At 41.0% G+C, this 22870-nt stretch overlaps 1 protein-coding gene across 1 annotated transcript in view; it reads right to left on the reverse strand.

The window, feature by feature from the left end:
• LOC121827994 (uncharacterized) overlaps positions 1 to 22870 on the reverse strand; it is a 73544-nt gene that overhangs the window by 47519 nt on the left and 3155 nt on the right. Inside the window, exons 2-3 of the mRNA XM_076566872.1 lie at positions 20943 to 21105; positions 19588 to 19735 (exon numbers count right to left, since the gene is read on the reverse strand). Of these exons, the coding sequence (XP_076422987.1) occupies positions 19588 to 19697 (110 nt within the window). The 5' untranslated portion in view covers positions 19698 to 19735; positions 20943 to 21105. The remainder of the gene's footprint in view (positions 1 to 19587; positions 19736 to 20942; positions 21106 to 22870) is intronic.

Raw genomic sequence — 22870 nt, forward strand, 5'->3', positions numbered from 1 at the left:
ATGGGGAAGACTAATTCTCTCTCTCTTGGCAGTTATAAATTGCCTGTAGCTCTTCATCTAGGTGTGAGGCCCCATGAGATTTCCTCTATCTACAATGGGATGTCAATTGTTGGAATTGTTAAGGTCTTATTTAGGCAGCCATGTTGTTGGGACTTCATAGATGTAGCTTCCATATCCTAGCTAGGAGGCACAGTCTCACAACAGGGTTCCTGGTCCTCTGGCTCTTACAATTTTTCCTTCCCTTCTTCCTCGATGATCCTTGAGCCACAGATGTAGGAGCTGTGTTGTTGACTACATCTAGAGTTGTTTTCTATGAATCTTTAGTTTCTTTCATAAACAAGAACGCAAGCCTATCTCTTTGATTTTCAGAACAGTATCCTTTTTGTCATTTATATACCTGCTAACTAGAACAGAAAACTTCTTTCCAATGAGCACAAATGTCTACCCTTATGAAAAATGAGTATGCTCACTGCCCCCTTGGTCCGGCCCAGTTCCTGTGTAGGATAGTAGGCACTGCACTTCTCACCTATGTCCAGTAAAGGACTCTCTCTCTCTGTCTCTCTGTTTCCCTCCCTCCCTCCCTCCCTCCCTCCCTCCCTCCCTCCCTCCCTCCCTCCCTCCCTCCCTCCCTCCCTCCCTTTCTCTCTCTCTCTCTCTGCCTGTTTCTTACTCTTTCATATTTTCTCTCCCTCATCACACTATGTAGCCCACACAGTCCATCAATTCACTATGGAGCACAGGCTTTCCTCAAACTCATGACCCCCTGTTTCAACTTCCCAAGTACTGGGATTATGCATCTAAGCCACCATGCATGGATGGCTCCAACAAAGGGTTTTTATGGTTGGAGGCTTGAATTATAATGATGGGGAGACATGAGTCCTGGAGCAAACATACAAAGTAGAGAGTTTCTCTGAAGCTTCTGGCTTTACATTTAAAAATCTCTCCAATTACACTCTAGTCCACAACGAGGGTCTAGTTTAGTATAAAACTGATAAGGATTTCAAACTCCTCAGGATATTTCATCCCCAAGTTCCTCAATGTTTATCGACATTTACCACACAGTTTAGAGTCTGCCATCACAGTGTTCCAGATTAAGAAAAAATAATTCATGTGAGATGTGAGAGCACTGTTTCAATCACTCCAGTTTAAGCCTTATTTTAAACCAAGGCATCCAAAACCTGTGTGTCACCTAGATATTAATAATGAGAGATGGGCTGGCAATGTGGCCCAGTGGTGAAGTACTTACCTAGGACACTGGAGGCACAGGGCTCGATCCCTCCCACCGCACAACACGATAACACTAACAACTAAGATATTATACAATGTATTACATTAGGTCTTCAAGTATTTTGCATGTTTAATTTTGTCACTCTAAAAAATAATGCCAGCCTCAGTGTTTTACTGTTTTGGTAGCACCACTGGCTGTGGAGTGACAGCCAAAGCATCTTGTAAGTTTGTGCTTGACCTCAGCTAAGAGTGACTGTATGGAAAGTTACTGACAATTATAGCTTAACTAATCACAAGAATCCACTGTAAGTATTAGACAATGGATTCTCTTACTTTAGTACTTAAAACCAGGAAATATTTTAAAATATAAAACTCAGTACCATGATTATTTGATTTGGGGAGATACTTCAGTGGGTAAAGAGATTGCCTTGAGGCTGGGCGGTGGTGGCACATGCCTTTAATCCCAGCACTTGGGAGGTAGAGGCAGGCGAGTCCTCTATGAGTTCGAGGCCAGACTGGGCTACAGAGTGAGTTCCAGGAAAGGCCCAAAGATACACAGAGAAACCTTGTCTAAAAAAAAAAAATGTAGATTGCCTTGAAAGTACAGACCATGAGTTTGAGTATGCAGGACGCACATAGAAAGCCAGGCACACATCTGTAATCTTGACAATAGGGAGGTAGAGATAGGTGGGTACCTGGAACTTGTTAAATTCTGGACCAGTGATAAACCCTTTCTCAAAAAAAAAGGGGGGGAGGGGCAGCATCTGATAGATAAAGTTCTCTGACCTCCATTTGCAACTGAACATACATGCACATGATCACACTCACACACACACACACACACACACACACAGTAAATTTATGATTAGCTGACAACATATTAAGCAAAAATTGTCTCTTCTTGCTGTGCTGAGGTTCAGATGCAAGGCCCCTATGTGACAGGCAGTGCTCCACCACTGAGCAATGGCTTGTCCAAGTAACATCATTTTGTTTGTTTGTTTATTTATCTATATCTATCTATATGTCTGTCTATCTATCTATCTATCTATCTATCTATCTATCTATCTATCTATCTATCTATCTATGTGTCTACAGGGTCTCACTTTGTAGCATTACCTAGAACTTGCTAGTTGACCCAGGCTGACTCAGCCTCTCAAATTATGAGATCACAAGAATACACCACATACCCAAATTAGTAATGTCCATTTGATAGGAAAAATATTTCACAAAAATTTGTCATTCTAGTGAAAATACTTTAGAGAATGTTCTAAGCATACACTGTGAATTAATTCACACAAAACATCCTGCCCACATGCAAGGAACTGCAAACCAAACAGAAGGACCTCACAGTGGGACTCACTGAGCTTCCTGCTGCCACTGAACTCCAGCAGGCTGACTGCAAACAGCCTGCCACAGGCAGGATCCTTCTGTTTACTTAACCCTTTGCATGTCTTCTTTCAGCCAGTCTTCTGCTTTGTGTCCCTTAAAAGAGGATAAGGAAAAAGGTCCATAAGTCACACCTAGGATGTGATGCCACATGTTCAAACAGAAACACCTGGATAAAACTTCATTTGCTGATGAACAGCAGCAACCTTCACTTATTGTTATGTTGACTCAACAACAGTTAACAGCTCTCACACATTGGTCAGTGTTATGAGTTCACAAGACTCGTCTGGTGTTTAAAACCAGTGAGAAATAACGAAATACCTAAAGCTGTAAGTGAACCAAAGAGAGGGAGTGACGCAGCGCATTAACCAAAATACGTTACTACAGTAACCAAGTGTGGGACAACAAGAAAAAGGGAGATGTGGCATGACATCCAGACAGTGAGAGGTCACCTGCAGCTACCTTTGACTTGAAGTGTCAGAAGAGTAAATAAGAACCAACTCAAGTGGGAGGAGAGATGTGAGAGAGAGATCTGTGGTTGGTATGTAAAATGAAAAAAAAATTTAAAAAAAGAAAAAAGAACTAACTCAAGTGAGGAAAAAAATAGCCAACATGAAATGAACACTTCCTGCCTCCCATCTGACAGTCTGTAGCTGCGCTGAGGTCTCACTAATTTTTGTGGTGCAGAGACAGCTCCATGCTCTGTGAGGCACACGCACCATGTCCTGAAAACTACAGCATCTTCTACTTTCACTAAAACTTAGCTGAAGGCTACAACTTGGCCTTTCCTTCTTTCTCCTTCTTTAAACCAGCTGAGAAACAATCTGTTCCTGCCACCCTAGATGACTTCAATAAACATGGTTTCAATTTGGGGGCTTCTCTAGGGACTCATCTAGGGCCAGTGCTTGCTAAGCCAAGCTGTGAAAGGAACAGGGACTGTGGCTCGGGCCTCTCCAGCACTCTGGACTAGCAGGAGGTGGGTGATAGCTGGACCCCCAGACTAGCATTTCATTCCTCCTCTTGTCTTTGAAAGGCTGACAAGGAAAGGGCCCCTTATATACCCCTCATCCTGTTTGTACATGTAGGTAGCCAGGCCTGGGGGCTGTGACTGCTCTGTGCTGGAGTTAATCACTGACAGCTGGATGCAGGAATGAATTTTACCCCAGATGAGATTGAATCTTATACTTTTATCCTTGGCATTGTAATCATATCTACCTTCTCTGTTTTCATCTCACCTCTTTGAGTCAAAATAAAAGGAGCCACTAAGTAGGTAGCTGGGGATGTGCAATAGTTCCTTAAGCAAGTTTAATCATTGGGCAACCAAAAACTTGAACGGAGACCAAAACAATAATAATAAAATGAAAACAAACAAAAAACGGCTTGTCCCATTGACCTAAAGTCTGGCGCACAGCAGTGTGTACTCAGACTGCTCAGGGTGAGCCTGACCCAGGTTCTAGGACGGAAGCCTCTGTTCCATGCAGATCAAGGGTGGAAGGAAGAAAGGGCCCATTTTCCTAGAAAAATGAGCGAGAAAACGCACTGTCTGAAGTCGCCCTGGGCCACATTCTTTAGGGCGATGTGGGAAGTTGCTCTCAGCCTGCAGACAAACAACCTTGGGCTTGTTTTCAAAGTATCCGTGGCTCCCATCCTCCTCCCATCCATCCTTCTGGAACTCTGAGAGACAGAGTAGAATTGAATGGTGGTTAAATTTCTTTTCTCTAGCCTTCTCTAGAAGTCATCAGGGAGGAAAGCCACACTGACTCTACCCACTCCAACAGCTACCAATGGCTTCTTCTTTGGGTTGAGATCTTGGAATTCCTTCCTCTCTTTGCTAGAGGGGGCCTACAAACCTGAGCATAATTTCTCCCATTAGATCCCTGCTAATATAACTCGGCTACTTACTTAAAAAAGCAAAGAAAGTAACCACGTTTAATCTGAGATTTGTGAATCCTTCCCTGAGCTCACTATAGGCAGAAAGTAATCTTGTGGTTGTGTTGCCACCATAGTAGTGACTTTGTTGGAATCTTGTTACTTAGCTGGAATCTTGGCTAGAAAATGAGGACAACCATCATTGGTTGTCATCTTGGTTACTGACATCACCAAGATGTTAGCGCCCATAAAACTTCTCAGTATCGCTGAGACCTTCAGGGAAACACTGAACCCCTGGAGTTTTCTGTGTCATAGGCAGCCAGTCATATATCCCTATCACGTCCTCCTATTTTTTTTTCCTTTTTTAATTTTCATCTTCCTGGTCAGCAATGGGATCACTGAAATGAGAGACATGGAGGAGGCTTCCAACATGGCCTCTATTGTTTATTTGATAAGGCCAATGCATTTCCTGAGTCAGACGAAAGAGGAAATATAGACCTCTGTGGAGGGTTTGGGGGGAATATATGTGTCTAAAGAGGATTTAGAGTATTCCCAGCCATTTAGACCCAGCACTGTTCAACTAATAAAGGGAACTGACTATACCTAGAAAATGTGACTTTGCAGTGGCCCAAGGCCAAATATTGGGAAAGCACAGATCCCAACTAGGACCTAAATAATGAATTCCCAGCTGTTAGACAAACTGCTGCCAGTGGGTGGCTGCTGCAGCCGAAGCAGGACCCGCAGGAGGATACCCTGACTGAGATTGAAAGTTCCCATCCCTTCAAGGCTCCTTTGTAGTTTGACTTTTTCATTGGACTTTTTTTTTTTTTTTTTTGGAACCGCCAGCCTCCAAATAACGACATGAGACTTATTATTAATTACGAAGCCTTGGCCTTTAGCTCAGGCTTGTTCCCAACTAGCTCTTATAACTAAATTAACCTGCTTCTATTAGTCTATGTTCTGTCACATGGCATTTAGTGCTCCTCCATTCTGTATGTCCGACTCCGTCTGTGTCTCACTGGCCTCTCCTGCTGTGCCAGATTCTTCCTGAGTTCCTCTGCCTGGAAGTCCTGCCTAACCTCTCCTGCCTAGCTATTAGCTGCTCAGCTTTTTATTAAACCAAGCACAACAATGCATCTTCACACAGTGTACAAATATCCCACAATATTCCTTTGCTCCACAGTCGATTGCCTGTTTCAGACCTGTCCCTCCCTGGGTATCTTTGCTTTGTTTTCACCTTCTGGTTACAGAAACACAGACAAGCTAAGGAAAAGGTCAATGCTTTAACTTTCTAAGTTCTTTTAGATGGTTGACTTTGCTGTTGTTGTTTTATGTGTTTAAGCTCTAGAGCAGGGGAGATTTAAAGCCAACTTGCACATGCTAATTTGCAAAAATCCCAATCTAGACAGCCCTTATTTAAAAAAAAAAATGACCATGGATGCTTATCCTGTTTCCGTCTATATGAAAGTAGAACATGGGCTGTCTGATGAAGAGAATGGACATGAAATCAGGGAGACCAGAAAGCATAGGAATCTCCCCTTTCTATTTCACCTGGGGCAATACATGCCTTTCCTGTCCCTTTCTCAAAGCTTATGCTAGGCTTCTGGTCATGTGCTTTCTTACTAGCTATCATCGCTTGTCTCAGGCTACTGTTGGAGATGTGCTGGAGTCCCACTGGCCCCTGCATGAGAAGAGGTCACGTTAGTCTACTTCCCCATAAATAATAGGATGCTAAGCACTGTGTTCCTTCATGAGAAGAGAAAGTTCTACCTTTAAGCATCTCCTTACTTTGATGTATCCTATACAGAAGAGGTTAGAAAGGAACCAATGTATGGAATGGAGGCATCTATCAAAACAGAGAGATTGCAAGCAAAAAAATATCAGGGTGTGGGACCACAGGTGTGGGTAAGCACTAACTAGTCCCACCTGGGAACTGACCTTGCCGTATCCAATGGGGTTGTGCTAATGACCCAAAATACATCAGAGCTGCCTCTCCAGACAAAGGGCCAAGACATCAGGGAAGGGATACACAATGCTCCATCCTTCCCATTTATATTTATTTTGCAGATGGGATCAATAATATCTGTGGTATTGCAAAGCTATCAGGACTCAGGACCACAGGTAAACACAGACCATTCCCAGCCCAAATCAGGGAGGCTAAGATCACATGAGGACATTCTGAGATCTCCCTCCCCATAGCCCAGAAATACCCATGCAGACAATGGATTGAGAAGGAAGGGTGGAAAAGAACACACCCCACCAAGTTCTCCCATTTTCTTTTTCCTTACAGATAGAAACCAAAGCTTCAAGATTGTCCCCATTCTCCGCTTGCCTGCCTCGAAGCACGGGGAAAGTTAAGCTCCTCAAAGCCTTAAGTGAAAGGCCCTTACTTTCTTTTCTAGGAGAGAGGGTTACTGTTAGGTTTTTCAGGTTGTCTTCCTCTATTTTCAGACACTCACACAATGATTGTAGGTACAGGTTTTCAACTATTTGGTTACCCTGAGACTGGCTAGGAAAGATCACAAGTGTCTGATGGTAGACAGGTGATTTTGACTGCAGGTTACCACACACCCTTGATCTTCTAAGATGTAAAGATAATGGAGTGTAAGCCTTCAATATCAAGTGTTCTGTCTCCGATGAAACTCTAAAGAAACATGCTTTCTGTCCCTTGTCAGCCACCATTCCCAATACGCAGCCTAACTGATAAGATTTGTTTGGACAGTGCTATACAGGTTATAAGGAGGAAAGATTCTTTGATACAGCCTGTCATCACTGGTCTCAACAGCAAGGTTCTTGTATTATGTAAACCACTGGGTTTTCTTTCTCTTCTTTGATACCCCAAAAGTAGCATTTGGTCTTCCTAGTTTATAGAGGAACAGATGCCTTTTGCAGTCGATTACACTGATAAACTTTGATACACTGTTTGAACTCAATGATAATCAGGCTCTGGAGATGAGATTTGGCTGTTCCATTTTACACCTAAGCATTTTTGTTTTCCAATACCCCTGTCCTGGGTCAGGCTGGCCCCCTGACTCTGTGACAAAGAAAAAGGAGAACAATAAAACAGCCCAAGAGTAAAAGCATTTTGCACCCTTAAGGACAGCTAAGAGGTAAACTATTTCAATATTAGCTAGTATTGTTTATAAAGATATCTACAGCAAAAGCAGGTGATGGAGTATCCATCCATGGAGAAGACAGAGAGAGGACTCTGCCTAAAAATCTCTCAACAACAACAACAAAAAATGTCAATGTAATAGCTTTAACTAGGCTTCCTTAATTTCTGCTGGATGTTATACACATCAATTTGATAAGGTTTTGCTATTTATCTGCTGCTTCTCTCTATCAGCTACTCAAACCAGAAGCATGACTATGATGGATCATTCTCTCTACTGTATAAACTACGCAATAAAGGGCAAAAGACTTAGGATCAACAGCTAGGGAATCAGATCACAGAAAAACCAGAGGATCAAGAGGTGTCAAGCCCAAGAGGCCCTCTCAATCACCATTCTGGTCTCAAGAGGGGATCAAAACAATGTAAACAGGACATACAAGTAAGGAATCCTAAGGTGGTTAATGCATGTTACAGAGGTGAGGAACTAGGGCACTTTAAGAGAGAATGCCCAAAGGCATGTGTGCTACAGGTATGTGCTAATAGGGAACTAAATGCCCCTTTGCTGGAGGCTGTAGGGGCAGAGGAGGGAAGGAGTGGCTGTTCCTCACAGACAGACTCCTGCTTCACAAGTTTCTGAGGAATGGTGAGTTCAGGGTTTTGTTTATCTACCAATCCTTCTGTTTACCTGGTCAGAGTCCAGCCTGAGCTGAGCCTACACTTTTATTTGAGGGTTTGGGGGCCTACTTTGGACTTAACATGTGCTCTTTCTTCTCTGCCTCTTCTTTTTGGAGAGAATATTCCCTCACTTCAGTCATTCTGATAATGTGCCAAGGCTCTCACTAAAATGTACACTTACAGGTTCTGTAAGACATGCATGGTGTGATGATGGGGGGATGATGATGATGGGGATGGGAGATAGGCTCATGTAAAGTACAAGTGGAAAGGTTTACTTGAGACTTGCAACAAGAAAATGCTTGATAGCTTAAAACATGCACACAGGCAATCTTTGAAATTTAGCACAGTGAGTGCTACATATACAATTTACCTCCGTGGGTACCATCTATGCAGTTCACCACAGTGGGCACCATGTATGTGATAAGTTTTAGGTCTCCTGAAGGCCCCTCCTCTGTCGTGACAAATCAAATCAGACCAAATCAGGAAAAGCCCAGGTTTTATGGGTAAAGCACTCCCAGGTGAGAGGAGAAGGGGACGAGACTAAAGAACCAGGAATCTGTTTTCTGGGATGCCACTTATATATCCCCTTGTGGGAGTGGTCTTGAGCCTATCTGGGGGAGGAGCTGTGTTTGGTGGACTTTGAAGGGGCAGGTTTGGGGAGGAGCTGTTTGGCAGGCTCTGAGGGGACAGATTTGGGGAGGAGCCGTGTGTGGTGGAGCTCACACCCAAACATTCCAGACTCTTTGGGTGTAGGGATGCCAGGATGCCAGGGTGCCAGGGGTTGAGATGGAGCTCCCATCCAAATGGTATGTAATTTTTCAGAGATGGGTGCCATGTATCTGATTTACCACAGTGGATGCCATGTTTGCAATTTATCATGGTGAGTGTCATGCATTTAATTTGGATTCAATTCTTGTTTAAGAGAATTTAAAAAAGAAAAGAGTTTAAGTGGAACAGGATGGGGATAAAGAAATGTTAAAAAGAGTGTAAAAGTTAAGGTATTTTTAAAGGACTTGTATATAGATATTAAGATGGGTGGATGTGGGCCAGACATGATGGCATATACCTTTATTCCCAGCACTAGAGAGGTAGGTTGATCTCTGTGTGTTCTAGGCCAGTCTGGTCTACACAGTGAGCTCCAGAACAGCCAGGGCTATGTAGTAAGACCTTGTCTTAAAACGAAACACTAAAAACCAAACCAAAACAAAAATGATGGATGTTTTTCTAGAATGTAAACAAACAAAAAACCAAAACAAAACCAAACAAGCCTAAAACAAGTAATAAATGATCCGGTTAAGTTATATAAAGTAGGGAAAGTATATTAAGAGATAAAATATGATACAAAAATTTCTAAGGTTAAAGTCAAACACACTCATCTTTAACCTCTATTTAAATTAATAGCTATCTTACATTATTGATCTGTTCTTGGTAACACAACTACTAACTTAAAAGAGCAAATATGTATGTGTAATTGAGTTTTATTTGTGTGTTTGATTTCTCACCGAACTTTGTTTAAATATTACACATTAGTTCAAAAGTACCAGGTTGGTGTAACTGACCTTGTGGGTGTCGAATAAGCATACTTGGAGACCTGTACTAATGTGCTCAAGGGACTAAAAGGGATAATATTTTGCTCCTTGCCTTCAAACATGAACTAAGTCCCAGAAGACTGAATGAAGCATGTTCAAATGTTCTTTGGCCCTGACAATCAGCCTGCTCTTTGTTCAGGGAGGTCATGGAGACCGCTACCGGGTGAACTCTAGTCAATGTCCACTTTACAAAGAGGGTCGACATAGATGCAAAACCTTCTCCATGCTTCCTAGGAAAGCCATGATCAAGCAAAGCCTTTCACTTATCTTCACATTCAACTGGTAAAAGGAAGGCTAGAGGAACCAGAGGCTTCTACCAAGCTCATGTGACCTCTGAAGACTGGTCCTGACAACAAAAAAAGAAAAAAGAAAATTATTAATTTTAGCTAACTGCATGGTCTTCAACACCCAGCAGGAAAGTATAGCCATAGATTAAAATGATTTGTATCTTTCCAGTTCAAAGGCTCACCCTGCCCCCCCCCCCCAGCCATTAGACTTAAATTCATATGTGATGTCATGTAGACAAAACATTTTCTCCTAAATAAAGAAATGCCTCTAAGATACAGGACAGGATGACCCATACTCTATTCAATGCCACAGAGAGCCTACTTGCAGCTAAGAGAACCAGGCCCAGCTTCTTCAACCCTGAGGCCAAATCTAAGAATGTATTTGCCAACTATGGAATAGACTCTGTCTCTAGAAAATTCTCACAGATGTAATACATCCTTCTGTACTCTAACTGCCCACATTTCCTGACTAAATGAGGCAACCAGATACCCTGTGGTCAAATTCAGAGGTTTGGGAGAAATTATTCAGAATACCCTAGTGATAGCCATTGGGCAACTCTTATAAAAAGCTAGACTCAATGGATTACATTTCTTTCTCAGATTGGTAATTAGATGCTGATATCTTTTTGTGCTCCCTCTAAGAATAGAATCCAGATTCTACTCAGGTTTGGCACATAGTGTCAACATCCACCAAGCATTTTTTCTCTTTATGCACAGGGGCATCTCCTGCTCAAAGGGCACCACCAATGAGACAGTTGCTTTAAATAATTTCTCTTGTAAAGTTTCCAGGCATTTGCTCCCCTAGGGGAGTCTGATGCAACTGATGGCTTATTGCAGTTACACTTCAATATGATAAACAAAACCATGCCAATCTAGATGTAGAAAAAAAATGTCTCTTACCAAACCCTCCATGAGGTTGAGGTGGGCAAAACCCAATGGCCCATCTCCAAATTTAAAACTGTAGATGAAAAGCTCCTCAAACTCCTAAACCAGACCAACAATTACTCCATAAAACATACTGTAGATAAGGGTAGCAAGGATACCCTTGACCTTGTCAATACATATCACACTGAGTTTCAAGGATATTTTGGTTGGCTCTCCTGAATAATCCCTCCTCTGACATGGACATTTTTGAGATGGGATGCATAATTCACTAGATTATACTTTTGGTAGGGCTGCTATTCTTATTTTATGTATTTTGCAGACATTATATCAGTACCTGAAACGTCCTAAGGAGACATCCAACACCAAATGACTGTACTTCATTCTGGATCGCTGGGTCTCAACTTCCAAGTTCTACCTCTTAAATCAGCCTGTCTTGAGACATCCTGACTATTGATGCCTATCATCACTATTTTTTTTAACAGCAGGAGTAGGCAGAATACTTCCCCAACAGCAGTTAAGGAAACCTATGGGGAAAGGGTAGTGGGCTGAAATTGATGGACTCCTGGCAGGTAGACAGACAAGGAAAAGACCCAGTTGGATTAATGTATTTTTCATATAAACATTTAAGATGGCTGGCTTTTGCTTCTTCTCCATCTCTAAGACAAAGACTTTTTGGGCTTTTTCCTGCTTGAAAGATCTGTTTAATGAGACATTCAAACCTTCTGTGGGGTTAGTGGATGAACCAACCATTTTTCCTTTCTTGGTCTAGATTATCCAGTCCTTGTAGTGGTACAAACCAGCCAATTCTGAAGGAGAAAAGGAACTCATCCTATGCCCAAACATAAAAAATAAGACAAAAAAGTTTAGTCTCTATCAGCCCAACTCTGATATCATCTTTGTGGTCACGCCTCACTGGGAGTCTAACTCCTGGTGCACTTGGCTGTGCATATCTGCTTTCAGTAAAACTTGACTTGGTGTTAAGAGCTTGGTTTTCCTGACTTTTTATTCTTTGACTTTGACTTAGTGGAGAAAAGGAGTCTCTCCCTACAACCCTGGAGGAGTTCAGCACACGGAGTCAGCGGTGTATATTATAAGCAACTGGTTATATTCTGTTGCTTCAATTTACCACCACAGTGAAAAAAGTTTGCTGCTTCCTTTAACAGAGATATTTCTACATATACATCACAACAAAGATAGTTTTATTTATTTATTTATTGGCATGTGTCTTATGAAAACATCGTATGTAAAGTAAAATCCAAAAAAAATTTTTTAAAGATGACAAAAAAGCAAACAATGTGTGGGCTAAGCTTCTGCTTTTGAAGAATGAATATGGAAGAGCTAAAGCCATGGCTCAGCAGCTAAGAGTCTAAACTGTTCTCTCACAAGATCGGAGTTTAGTTCCCAGCCTGAGGGGATCCAAACCCTCTTCTGGCCTCTGTTGTCACATCAATTAACATGCATACACACACACTTAAAAATTAAAAGAAAAATTTAAAGAAAGACTATAGCAATGAACCAAAGTGAAAATATTATGAAATGACTCATTTATTCATTGTAATACCCTAAATGTAGAACATTGCATCTATTCTAGAGTTAAGGACTTGAAGCACAAAGAGTTAAGCACTTTGGTAAAAGTCTAGTAAAAGTTTCCTGGCTCCCAAATCTATGTTCAGTCTCTTTGTTTACATCCACATCAGCTTTACAGAGCACTTTGTGTATAGCTGTAGTACAAACTATGACAAATGCTTCATGTGATGGAAAACAATTATACACAACTTAGTTCTGCAATCGTCTTTTTGACTACTCAAAAAAATCCTTACAACTGCACTTTGATTTTAAATTTTATCAGTCTAATTTTCATTGACATATTTGTTTTTTTCTTTTTAACTGTTTTTGTGTAAAAATAATGGTTTTCATTATGACTGCCTAAATACTTTGTATCATCTGCAGTCATCATGTCTTGCTCATACAGCTGCATCTTTCAATGATTAACTTTTACAAACCATCTCTCCCTATAGGAAATTCAGCAAGCATCAATTTACATTACAGATCTAGTATTAATTAATATTAAGGTAGCAATACTTTTAGACATAATAAAGTAGTAATATGAGTGGGTTATGATGATAGGGGTTAAGGGTTTCCCTTAGTTGAGAGTAAAAAATAACCAGCCTCCCACCTCAGCCTCCCAAAGAGCTGGAATGATAGGCCTAGGTCAAACTTAGCTCTTTAGGTAGTCCTTAATCCAATCAAATGGACAATCAAAATTAACCATCACAATATAGAAGAATGAAAATGAACCCTCATACACAAGAATGCAAAATGAATTAAAAGCTTAAAGATATTATCTAAAACTATAAAAGTACCATAAGAAAACACAGAGCTAAAATTCCCTGGCACTGTTCTGGGCAGAGATTTCCTTAATCTGGCCTCGAAACACAAGCACTGGAAGCAAGGTGGGCAGATGGGATTTCACACAACAGAAAAGTTCCCCACTGCAGAGGAAATAGCAACCCAGATGGGGAAAACACTCTCAACCATGAAGTGGGCAAAGAGCCAAAGTCTAAAATATTCATCTGGGCAAGACGGCTCACACCTATAGCATTGGAGAGGCTGAGATGGGTTTGTTGTCAATCTGAGGTCAGCCTTGCATTTCAGAATGAGACCTTGATTCAAAAAATGAAACAGCAACAACAAAGATCAAGGAACTCAAACTAGTAAGAAGAAAACAGATATTATTGTATAAAAATGGGCAAAAGATTGATTATGTATTCTTCAAAAAGCATGCAAATGGTCAACAGAGAAATAGATAAAATACTATCTGTAACCAAAAAAAAAAAAAAAAGCCAAGTAAAACCACAATGAGATATCATCCAACATCTAATATAGTAGATATTATCATACCAATCTACTGTAGTTTCAAAAGCCATTGGTACATTTCTGCATAACCTGTAGATATTCTTTTGTGAAGCTATGGAAGCCATGTTAAGGGTGACTTTTTAATGTGAGTACAGGACAGAAAGTATTTAAATCAACATCTAAGCCCCATGTGTTGGCAAATCTCCATAAAAACATCCAATATAACATGATATAGGAAAAAATGGTTGCTGTGGGATGTCCTGTTTGCTGTGAATAAGTGTTGCTATCATTGATTGATAAATAAAAACACTGATTGGCCAGTAGCCAGGCAGGAAGGATAGTGTAGGCGGGATGAGGAGAGAGGAGAAAGCTGAAGTCTGGAGATGCTGGCAGCCGCCACAATGAGTAGCAAGATGTAAGTTACCAGCAAGCCATGAGCCATGTAGCAAGGTATAGATTAATAGAAATGGGCTGAGTTTAAGTGTAAGAGATAGACAGTGGTAGGCCTGAGTTAATGGCCGAGCAGTTTAATTAATATGAGCTTCTGAGTGATTATTTTTATAAGCAGTTGTGGGACCCTGGGGCTGGGAAGGACTGGAGAAAACTCCAGCTACAAATGGTTTCATAGTAAATACCCACACAAGATACCCAATATTTTCTTTAAATTATTTGAAATAAAATTCTTCATTAATAAAATTACAAATAAAAAGGATATTAACTGAAGTTTTCCTTTTCAGTTCAGTCCTCATCCCCCACAGTGTTTCTTGGGAGACTAATTCCAAGATGTTCTTAAATATCAAAATGGCAAAATATCTGCAGGTAACCTAGAAACATCCTTGTTCAACATCTGAAGTCCTCTTTAGGTCCAGTTTAACATTGATAAAATATAAACACTAGCTAAAGTGTTGTCTTGACAAGAACAAAAGTCTGCAAATGTTTAGTACGATGTATTTGCTTCAAGGGCAGCTGAGTCTATGGTGTGGAACCTGTGCCTCTGGATCGCAACTGTTGGCTTTAGAAAAATTCTGGTTTGGAGTTTTCTGTTGCTAGAAAGGCAAGAAGATGGTGACTACAGTTAGCAGTTGGGGTGGCTTAGTTCATAGTAGTGGGCATATGCATAATAATTTGCATCCTTGTGGCTTAATCTGAGGTATTCCAGAGTAGGCTGGACACACTGTGAATAGAAGAGTCCATCCCTTGGAAATGAAGGAAAGAGTCTCACTATACTGCTACATCAGCTCTCTCTGGATATTGGTATCTCCCTTGTCCCCTAGTAATGTCTCAGCACTTTGGCTGTTTTCTGATAAATCATGGTCTTCCAGTTTCCTTTTCTTTTTCCCCAAAGTAGAGCAAATTTTTCTTTGTTTTTTGATATAATCTGCAAGATGCCCGTGGTATTGTCAATACATTGAGTATAAAACTTGAGATAGCACAGGGATTCACAGAAGTAGCTAATCAGCTGCAGCCTCCTCCTGCCTGTTTCTCTCTTCTGCTGCAAAGGGTAGGTTGTACCAACAGATTTTTCAGTTTTTTTCTGTGGAGATTGGTGAAGATTTTCTTCCAGATATAAGTCTGCAGCATTGTTTATTATATTTCCTCAGTTACAGACAAGTTTCTATGTAGGTAATGGAAGACAGGTAAGTTTTGCGTTCTGTTGAACTACTGAAGATCAGTTAACTCTTGCCTCAACATCTTAAAAGCATCTTCAAATGCTTGACCCAGCTTGTCTAGTTCAATGCAAATCAGTCTTCATTAATTAGCTGAAGTATATGGTTGAGGACGAAGCTCATTGGTAAAGTACTTTCTACCATACACAAAAGCTCTGAGTTTAACAGAAAGTTCAGTCCATCCAAGACCAAGGCAACAGTATCCTCTTGCCCAAGGCAGACAACCTCCCTCCCCCAACATCCTCCTTCAAGATTAAATATTTGTAATAAAGTTTGGTGGTTCCCTCTCCTTTTCTCCTCTTCTCATTCCCCTTTCCTTTATTACCCCTTCCCTCCCCTCCCCTCCTCTTTCCCTCCCCCTTCTCTTTCCCCTGCCCCTCCCATCCCTTCCCATGCTGGGGACAGATCCTGGGGCTCTGCACAAGACTGGCAAGTATTCTGCCACTAAGCTTCATCCTCAGTCTGAGAAAAGACAATTTTGTATACAAATGGAAGGATTTATGAAGCTTTTCTTAGAAATATGAAAGGCTCTCATAGAAACGCTGTCTGCACTTTCATATAAAATCGTGAATTTACAGTTTCTCAGTCCCTTCAGCACTTTAGGCTGTAAACAAGCTTGGGAATAAACAGTCTTAGCACTGGGCTCAGAGAGTTGTCAACTATGAAGCTCATACAACTAATTAACCCCACACATCTTCAAGTGACTGCAAGTTCAAATGTGTTTACGCAAAATAGAACCACATTACACATTTGCATGTAATCACAGTAAGGAAAGAAGAGATGACTGTTTTTAATTAGTAATCTAATTAAAGCTAATACTTAAAAGAAAATATTGGCTAAAAACAATAAAACACAGCTTACAGTATCAACATAAACAGTAGTGAAGGAAGATTTTATTGTTTTTAAATCATCCATCTAATTTAGGAAAACACTTTCAAGAAGCACTAATTCAGAAACAGCCAGAGTGCTGGTGTAGGGACACACTCCACAGAGGTAGAAGCATCTCTGTGAGTTTGAAGCCAGCCTGGTCTACATTTTAAGCTCTGGGCCAGTCAAGGGTAGTAGTGAGACCCTGTCTCAAAGAAAAAAAAAAAACAAACCAAAAAGCCTCCAAACAAACTCAAAATGACCACAATGAAGTCTGATGCTGCAGTTCATTTTGAGACAATCCTCAAGCAACCATACTTCCACTTACAACACTCTGTTCGAAGGGACATTGGCACACTTGAGAATATGGCTCTGGCAAGCCTTGCCCTTCTTCCCAATTCCTTCTGCCTTGTTAAAACCCTTAGATTATATTCCTAAAACTAGCCATCAAGGTCTATTCCTTATTTGGCTATTTCCTCCTCCCGAGGCTGACTACCAAGGTTCTGCTTTGGAATTACTGAAATCCAGAAATCAAAAGAAACCTTTGGCTCACCTAATTAACATTAGCCCAATTAAAATTAAACACCTCATCCTAACATGGGGTTTCCCATTTTACATTTATAAACTGTCATTTTCCTATGTGCCACATTTGTCTTCTCTCTATCCAGAGGGAGACCTAGTCCCCTTCTGCCCCATCCCCCATCTCCTTCACCACCGCATCCTAGCCCATTCTAACACAGACCTCCCCTCTTTCTCTTCTTAAAAATTACACCTGCAAGGTCATTTGCTGCTGTATTTCTGCCTGAGTCAGAAAGCAGTCACTTTAACTTTTCTTCCTTGCCTAATAAAGGATCTATCTCTCTGTGAAAACGGGTGTTTGGGTGTGGTTTGTGCCTAAGCCAGGGTCCAGGGTCTGCATGGAAGCCCCCACTGTGTGTACATGCACAGACAGAGAGGGGGCTCCTTCACTGTTCAGCTAAGCTTAGCTGGTGAAGTGTGGGGGTCCCTGCAAATGCTGACTGCCAGCAGGGAAATGATCTGCAAGAGGCAAGAAGGAAATCCAGTTCAACATGACTTAGCCAGGTGGCTCAAGCTTCTAGAGTCCGACACTGGGAAGTTTACTTTAGACATACTTAAAGTACAGTACAATTTTGGAAAAAAAAATTTCCTGGTAACAATTATATCAATATCATGTGCACAATAAAGCTTAAGATATGACTACATAGAAACTCCTTTGCAAAGTACATGTGACCTCTTCCATAAAAATGGATTCTATAGCTTGGTCTCTGACCAAGATAGCATAGAGGTTAGCAGGGTAATGAGTACAAATGACATCTCTAAAAGGATGAGTTCTATTGCCTGAGAAGCAATGCTTAAGATAAAGGCCAAAGGAGGAAGAATCAGTGATAAACACAATAGTCTGGGGGATTCAGCAGTGGCTGGCCTGACAGATAGCAGAGGTTGTCATGCTATTAACTACATCTGCTCCCAGCCTTCTGGGTGGCAAACAGGTATACACATTCCATCCATTGAAGAGACAAGCTTGTGTGCTTAACATTCCTGGTTTCCCTACTGCTTATCTGTGAGCTCATTCCCTCTACAGTGAAGTCACCTAAGAAAAATCAGTAATGGCAGCTTATGCCTGAACTATTAGAAGTAACCACAGTTTAGAACGAACAAAATATGTCCTTTCCAATAAGCCATAGGAATTATTTCGTAGTCCTTAGCCATAGAAAAATAGAACTCACTTAGAAATAAATAAACAATTCCATTTAAAGCAAAATTGTTTCATACCCTAAAACAACAGCATCATTACCTCCTTGTAAATTTGAATAGTGAAGGAAATTTAGCTTCCTTTTAAATATACATTTTATAATTATTTCATTCACAGAAACTGAAATAACAGAAAAGGGCTATTATGTGAGGAAAATCTTGTTCACATAAAAATTCCTTATATCACTTGAGTTTGAAATGTGGGCTACATTACATCTGTGCATGTGTAACACAGTAACACAGTAACACAGATTTCCATATACAAAAGGTAGTCTTTAGCCACCAACCTTGGGGGTGAGTCAGAGCTTACATGTCATGGGAGTAATAACTCAGGACCCCCCAAAAAATCATAGAGAACTGAGAAAGGGCTGGACCTGGTCTAAGATCAACTGAGTATTCTGGCAGTATCCTCTTTTGTCTTTGTACAGAAGATAAAACAGCTACAGTAAGTAATAAAATGCTAAGTCCTGGTCCACAGCGTCTGCTGGTTCAGGCTCACTGGGCCCTTGCTTGTGCTGTCCTGCATTTTGATGGATGGCAGCACTTTACTGTGAAGCACTTGGAGAGGCCGCTCCCCAAAGTGACAGTTGTGCCTCCAGCAACACTGGGCTTCCTTTGTGCTCCTACAAAGTGAACCATGTCCTTGTCCCACAGCCACTAAGACATAAAGTGGTTTGTTACAAAGAAAACTGATCACAAGACAGTTGCTAACTCCTGCCCCCTCCATTCAGAAACTACATGGTTCTCTTTGCCTTGTCTGACCCTGCCCTTCTTCAGCTCTGCCTCTGAGTGCACGTCTCTGGCTCTGGGCTGAAACTGGCCAGGCCCACTTCTGTCCTGCAAGAACACACACTAAGGCATTTAAAAAACACCTTGAAAAATAGTAATCAGTGTAAATAGGAAACAAAGGTCTTAGAAAATAAAAGAAAATCAAGACTAGGGATGTAGTTCAATGATGGGGCATTTGCCCAGCACATTTGATACCATGGGTTTGATTCTCAGCAATGATAAAAGCAAAAAGGAAACCAAACAACACACTTTGCTGGACACAGTAGCAAAAGATTGTATTCTGAGTGCTTTGGAGGCTAGGGTAGGAGGGACACAGATTTAAGGCAACTGGGTCACATAGGAAGCCATTGTCTCAAAAATAGAACACAACACACACACACACACACACACACACACACACACACACACACACACACACACACACACACACACACACACCAAATAAACAAAGGAGGAAAAAGGACAGAAGGAAAGAGGAGCACTAAGAAGCCGTCAGAATGACGGCAACAAGCTTCCTGTGCAATACAACAGACCAGCCACTGCTCTAGGTACTCCAGGGACTTCACACATCAAATCCTAATAAAACACACAAGGAAGGTAGATACCTCAGTGAGCCTCCACTTTGCAGACGGCACAGGATGCAGAGGAGCCGGGATATGTGCCTGGTGGCATCGACTGTGCCACATAGGCAGGAGTCACACTCAGGCAAGCCCATCCAGAGGACACAATCTTAATTCTGCTTCCAAGGAGAAACTGTGAGAATCAAAAATATGCTGTAAGGATCAGTATACATATCATAAATGGAAGTCTATGTTACTGTAGGTGACAGTGCCTATTTCTTTGTCTGTCTGTCTATCTGTCTAGCTGAAATGTACACTCTTCATGCTGCCCAGGCTTATGGGAAATTCCTTCTACCTCAGCCTCTCAAATACCTGGGACTGAGGGAGAGCACCATTGTGTCCAGTTTTCTTTGTCTCTTTAAGACAGATTCACTTAGAAGTAGTTCTGGTTTCTGATATTAGGAACTGAATTGAGAAGGCCTTTATCAAAACAATGAACAGGATGAGTCTCAACAGCTTTGTGTGGTGATCCAGTCACAGACACTCTTATAAGTGCTTTAAAAAACAAGTCTTTGCTTTCAAAGTCATTGGTCAATGACCAGTTAAATAACCTGAGGGACAAAAGGAAGGAAATGTCACTGATGAAGGCTGGTAGCCATATGTAGACTGGCACACAAGCCGCCACCTTCGGGCTCAAGCTCTTGGGCCCTTGACATTACTCACCTTCATCGCTGGCAGTTCTAGAAAACCCAAGAGGACATGACTGGGGGCAGCTGCTTATTTAGCTCCTTCCAATTTCCGTTTTAGCTACTGAAATCAGAGGCCCTGCATTTCCTTGAGACAATCCTCCCTGAATTTAAATGTCATGAACTGAAACCACCGTGAAGGACACTAAGACCACACAGCTATTAAAGTCAGAGCTGTGAACTGGAGCGAAAGCTAAGGTATCTAAGAAGGAATGCACAAAGTAGACACCAACCCTCACCAAAAGGAAGGAGTACAAGACAGGCACAAAAAGAACCTGAGGTATGTCCTTCCAGCAAGCAAGGTCATGTTCAAAGATAAAGGGGTCATGCCAGAGCCCTGTGGACAGGTTTAAACTGAGCCCCCTGGGTGCAATAACTGTAAATGATAACAGTCTGTGTATAAAAATCCAAGACCTTAGTGAGAGAGAAAGGGATACAGACATTAAGTTTCCTGTTACAGAAGAATTAGGAAACTGTCATAGTAAATTATTTAAGTACAGTTGGTTGGTGAGTGCAAGAATTGGGGTTAAACAGCTGTTGGGAGAATGAGATTTTCAGTGGTCAAAAGGAAAATTTTCAAGTTTACCTTTACCAGTGTATCTGCCTATAATCACCTAATCCTTTGCTCAGAAGATTGAGTTTCTCATCACTAACCATGAAGAAGTTGGCACTTCATGTTCCTGACAGGATGCAGAATGAACAGTTCATCATTTGCAAAGCGTTCTTGCCAAACACGTTTAGGCCGATGACAAGCAGCCTTTACATCTACCTTCCAGTCAGAGCAAACTTGCCAGCTACAGCAGCAGCTTAGAAGAAACTACAAAAAAATCAGACAAACCCAGAATACATATCATTGTGTATTTGTCCAAAACCAGAGAAAAATAAACTAAAAGTGAAATAACTAACCCCCAACCTCCACCAGATGCAAGTATTCTCTTGTTTACCAAGGTGGGGCGTTGGGTGTTTATCAGAGAGCAGTACTTCCAATCCATCAGGTAACTCCTGCCCACTTATCCAGAAATAACACGATGCCATTTTGGAGTAAACATTACCTTATGCTAGTATCCATGGCTATTAATGAAAAGAAGGTAGGTCAATAATAATGATGATAACGATGGTGCTTTGGCTAGTCCCTTGTTAGAGGAGGGAAGGGTCACAAAGAGAAAACAAATAAAAATGTACTATGAATTAAAAAAAAAAAAAAAAGAACCCAGGAGGAGATTTATTTTAGCACCAGGGAAGCTGATTGCAGACTTCAACCTCCAAAACTGTAATGTAATACAACACTGTTTTAATCATTGACTTTTTGGTAATTTGTTATAGAGAAAATGAGAATTTTCAATTCTACAAATGAAACTAGATAATATAATTGCTGTTTAGATTTTTGTCAACTTGACACAAATCTAGACATAGTTAGTCATAGTTATTCCTCAATTGAGGAATAGTCTCCATCAGAGTGAGGGTTGTTGTTTTTTTTTTTTTAATTGCTGATCGATGTAGGAGGGACCAGCCCACTGTGAGCATTGCCACTCCTGAACTAGAAGATTGGGCTGTATAAGAAAGGCAGTTGAAAAATCCAGAGGAACAAGCCAGTAAGGGACATTCCTAAACAGCCTTTGACTTAGTTCCTGCCTTGATTTCCTAACTTGGCTTTTCTTATTGATGGATTGTAACCTTTAAGCCAAATAAACTCTTTCCTCTTCAAGTTACTTTCAGACTTGGATTGTATCACAACAACTGGAAAACAAACGAGGACATACAGTTTCCCACTCTAGAACCTTTCCTCTATCTTATTCTAGCCAGAAATGTCTGATTCTTATTTCTATCTGAGGAACTCACACATTTCGGTGCCCTCCCCCAGTGCCTTCAGCCCAGCCTATCTACCTCTCCAAGTTTCAAAGTCTTTGAAAGACAGGGCAATATGCTAATCTTCTGTGACATCCACTGTAAGCTTCACAGTATACTTTCTAGTGTCCACACATTCAGTATTTGATAAGTCTTGTTTTTTCTTGGAAAATCTTGGGATCCATCTAAATATTAGGACAAACAAAGTAAGTATTGCCTAAGTGCTATGAGAAAAAATAAAGCTTTGAAAATGGGAGCATAGTGGCTGAAGAGATGGATCAGTGGTTAAGGGTACTTGTTGCCCTTGTAAAAGACCCAGGTTCAGTTCCCAGTGCCCAAATAGTAGCTCTCAACCATCTGCAACTTTACTTCCTAGGATCTGATGCCCTCTTCTGACTTCTGTGGGCACCAAGCATACACATGGCTCATATACATGCAGACAAAGCATCCACACACATAAAATAAAAATAAATAAGTCTAAAAAATAATAAAATAAAGAAAAATGTGTGCTGTGGGACATAATTTCATGCCTCCTGTGACAAACATTCACATTCATTTTATTAGACATGTTTGTTCTTGTTGGGTATCAGAACATAGCTATAGAACCCAGCCTGGTCAGTGTAACCTGAATCTGGATATGGCCTTCTGCCTTGCTTTCATAGATATAATATACAGTACGTGCCAGATAATTTTGTTTAAATTAGTCTGTCCTAGGAAATTTCTGGTTAAAGGCTGCT

Source organism: Peromyscus maniculatus, chromosome 3 (assembly GCF_049852395.1).
Source record: "Peromyscus maniculatus bairdii isolate BWxNUB_F1_BW_parent chromosome 3, HU_Pman_BW_mat_3.1, whole genome shotgun sequence".
Taxonomy (NCBI): Eukaryota; Metazoa; Chordata; class Mammalia; order Rodentia; family Cricetidae; genus Peromyscus; species Peromyscus maniculatus.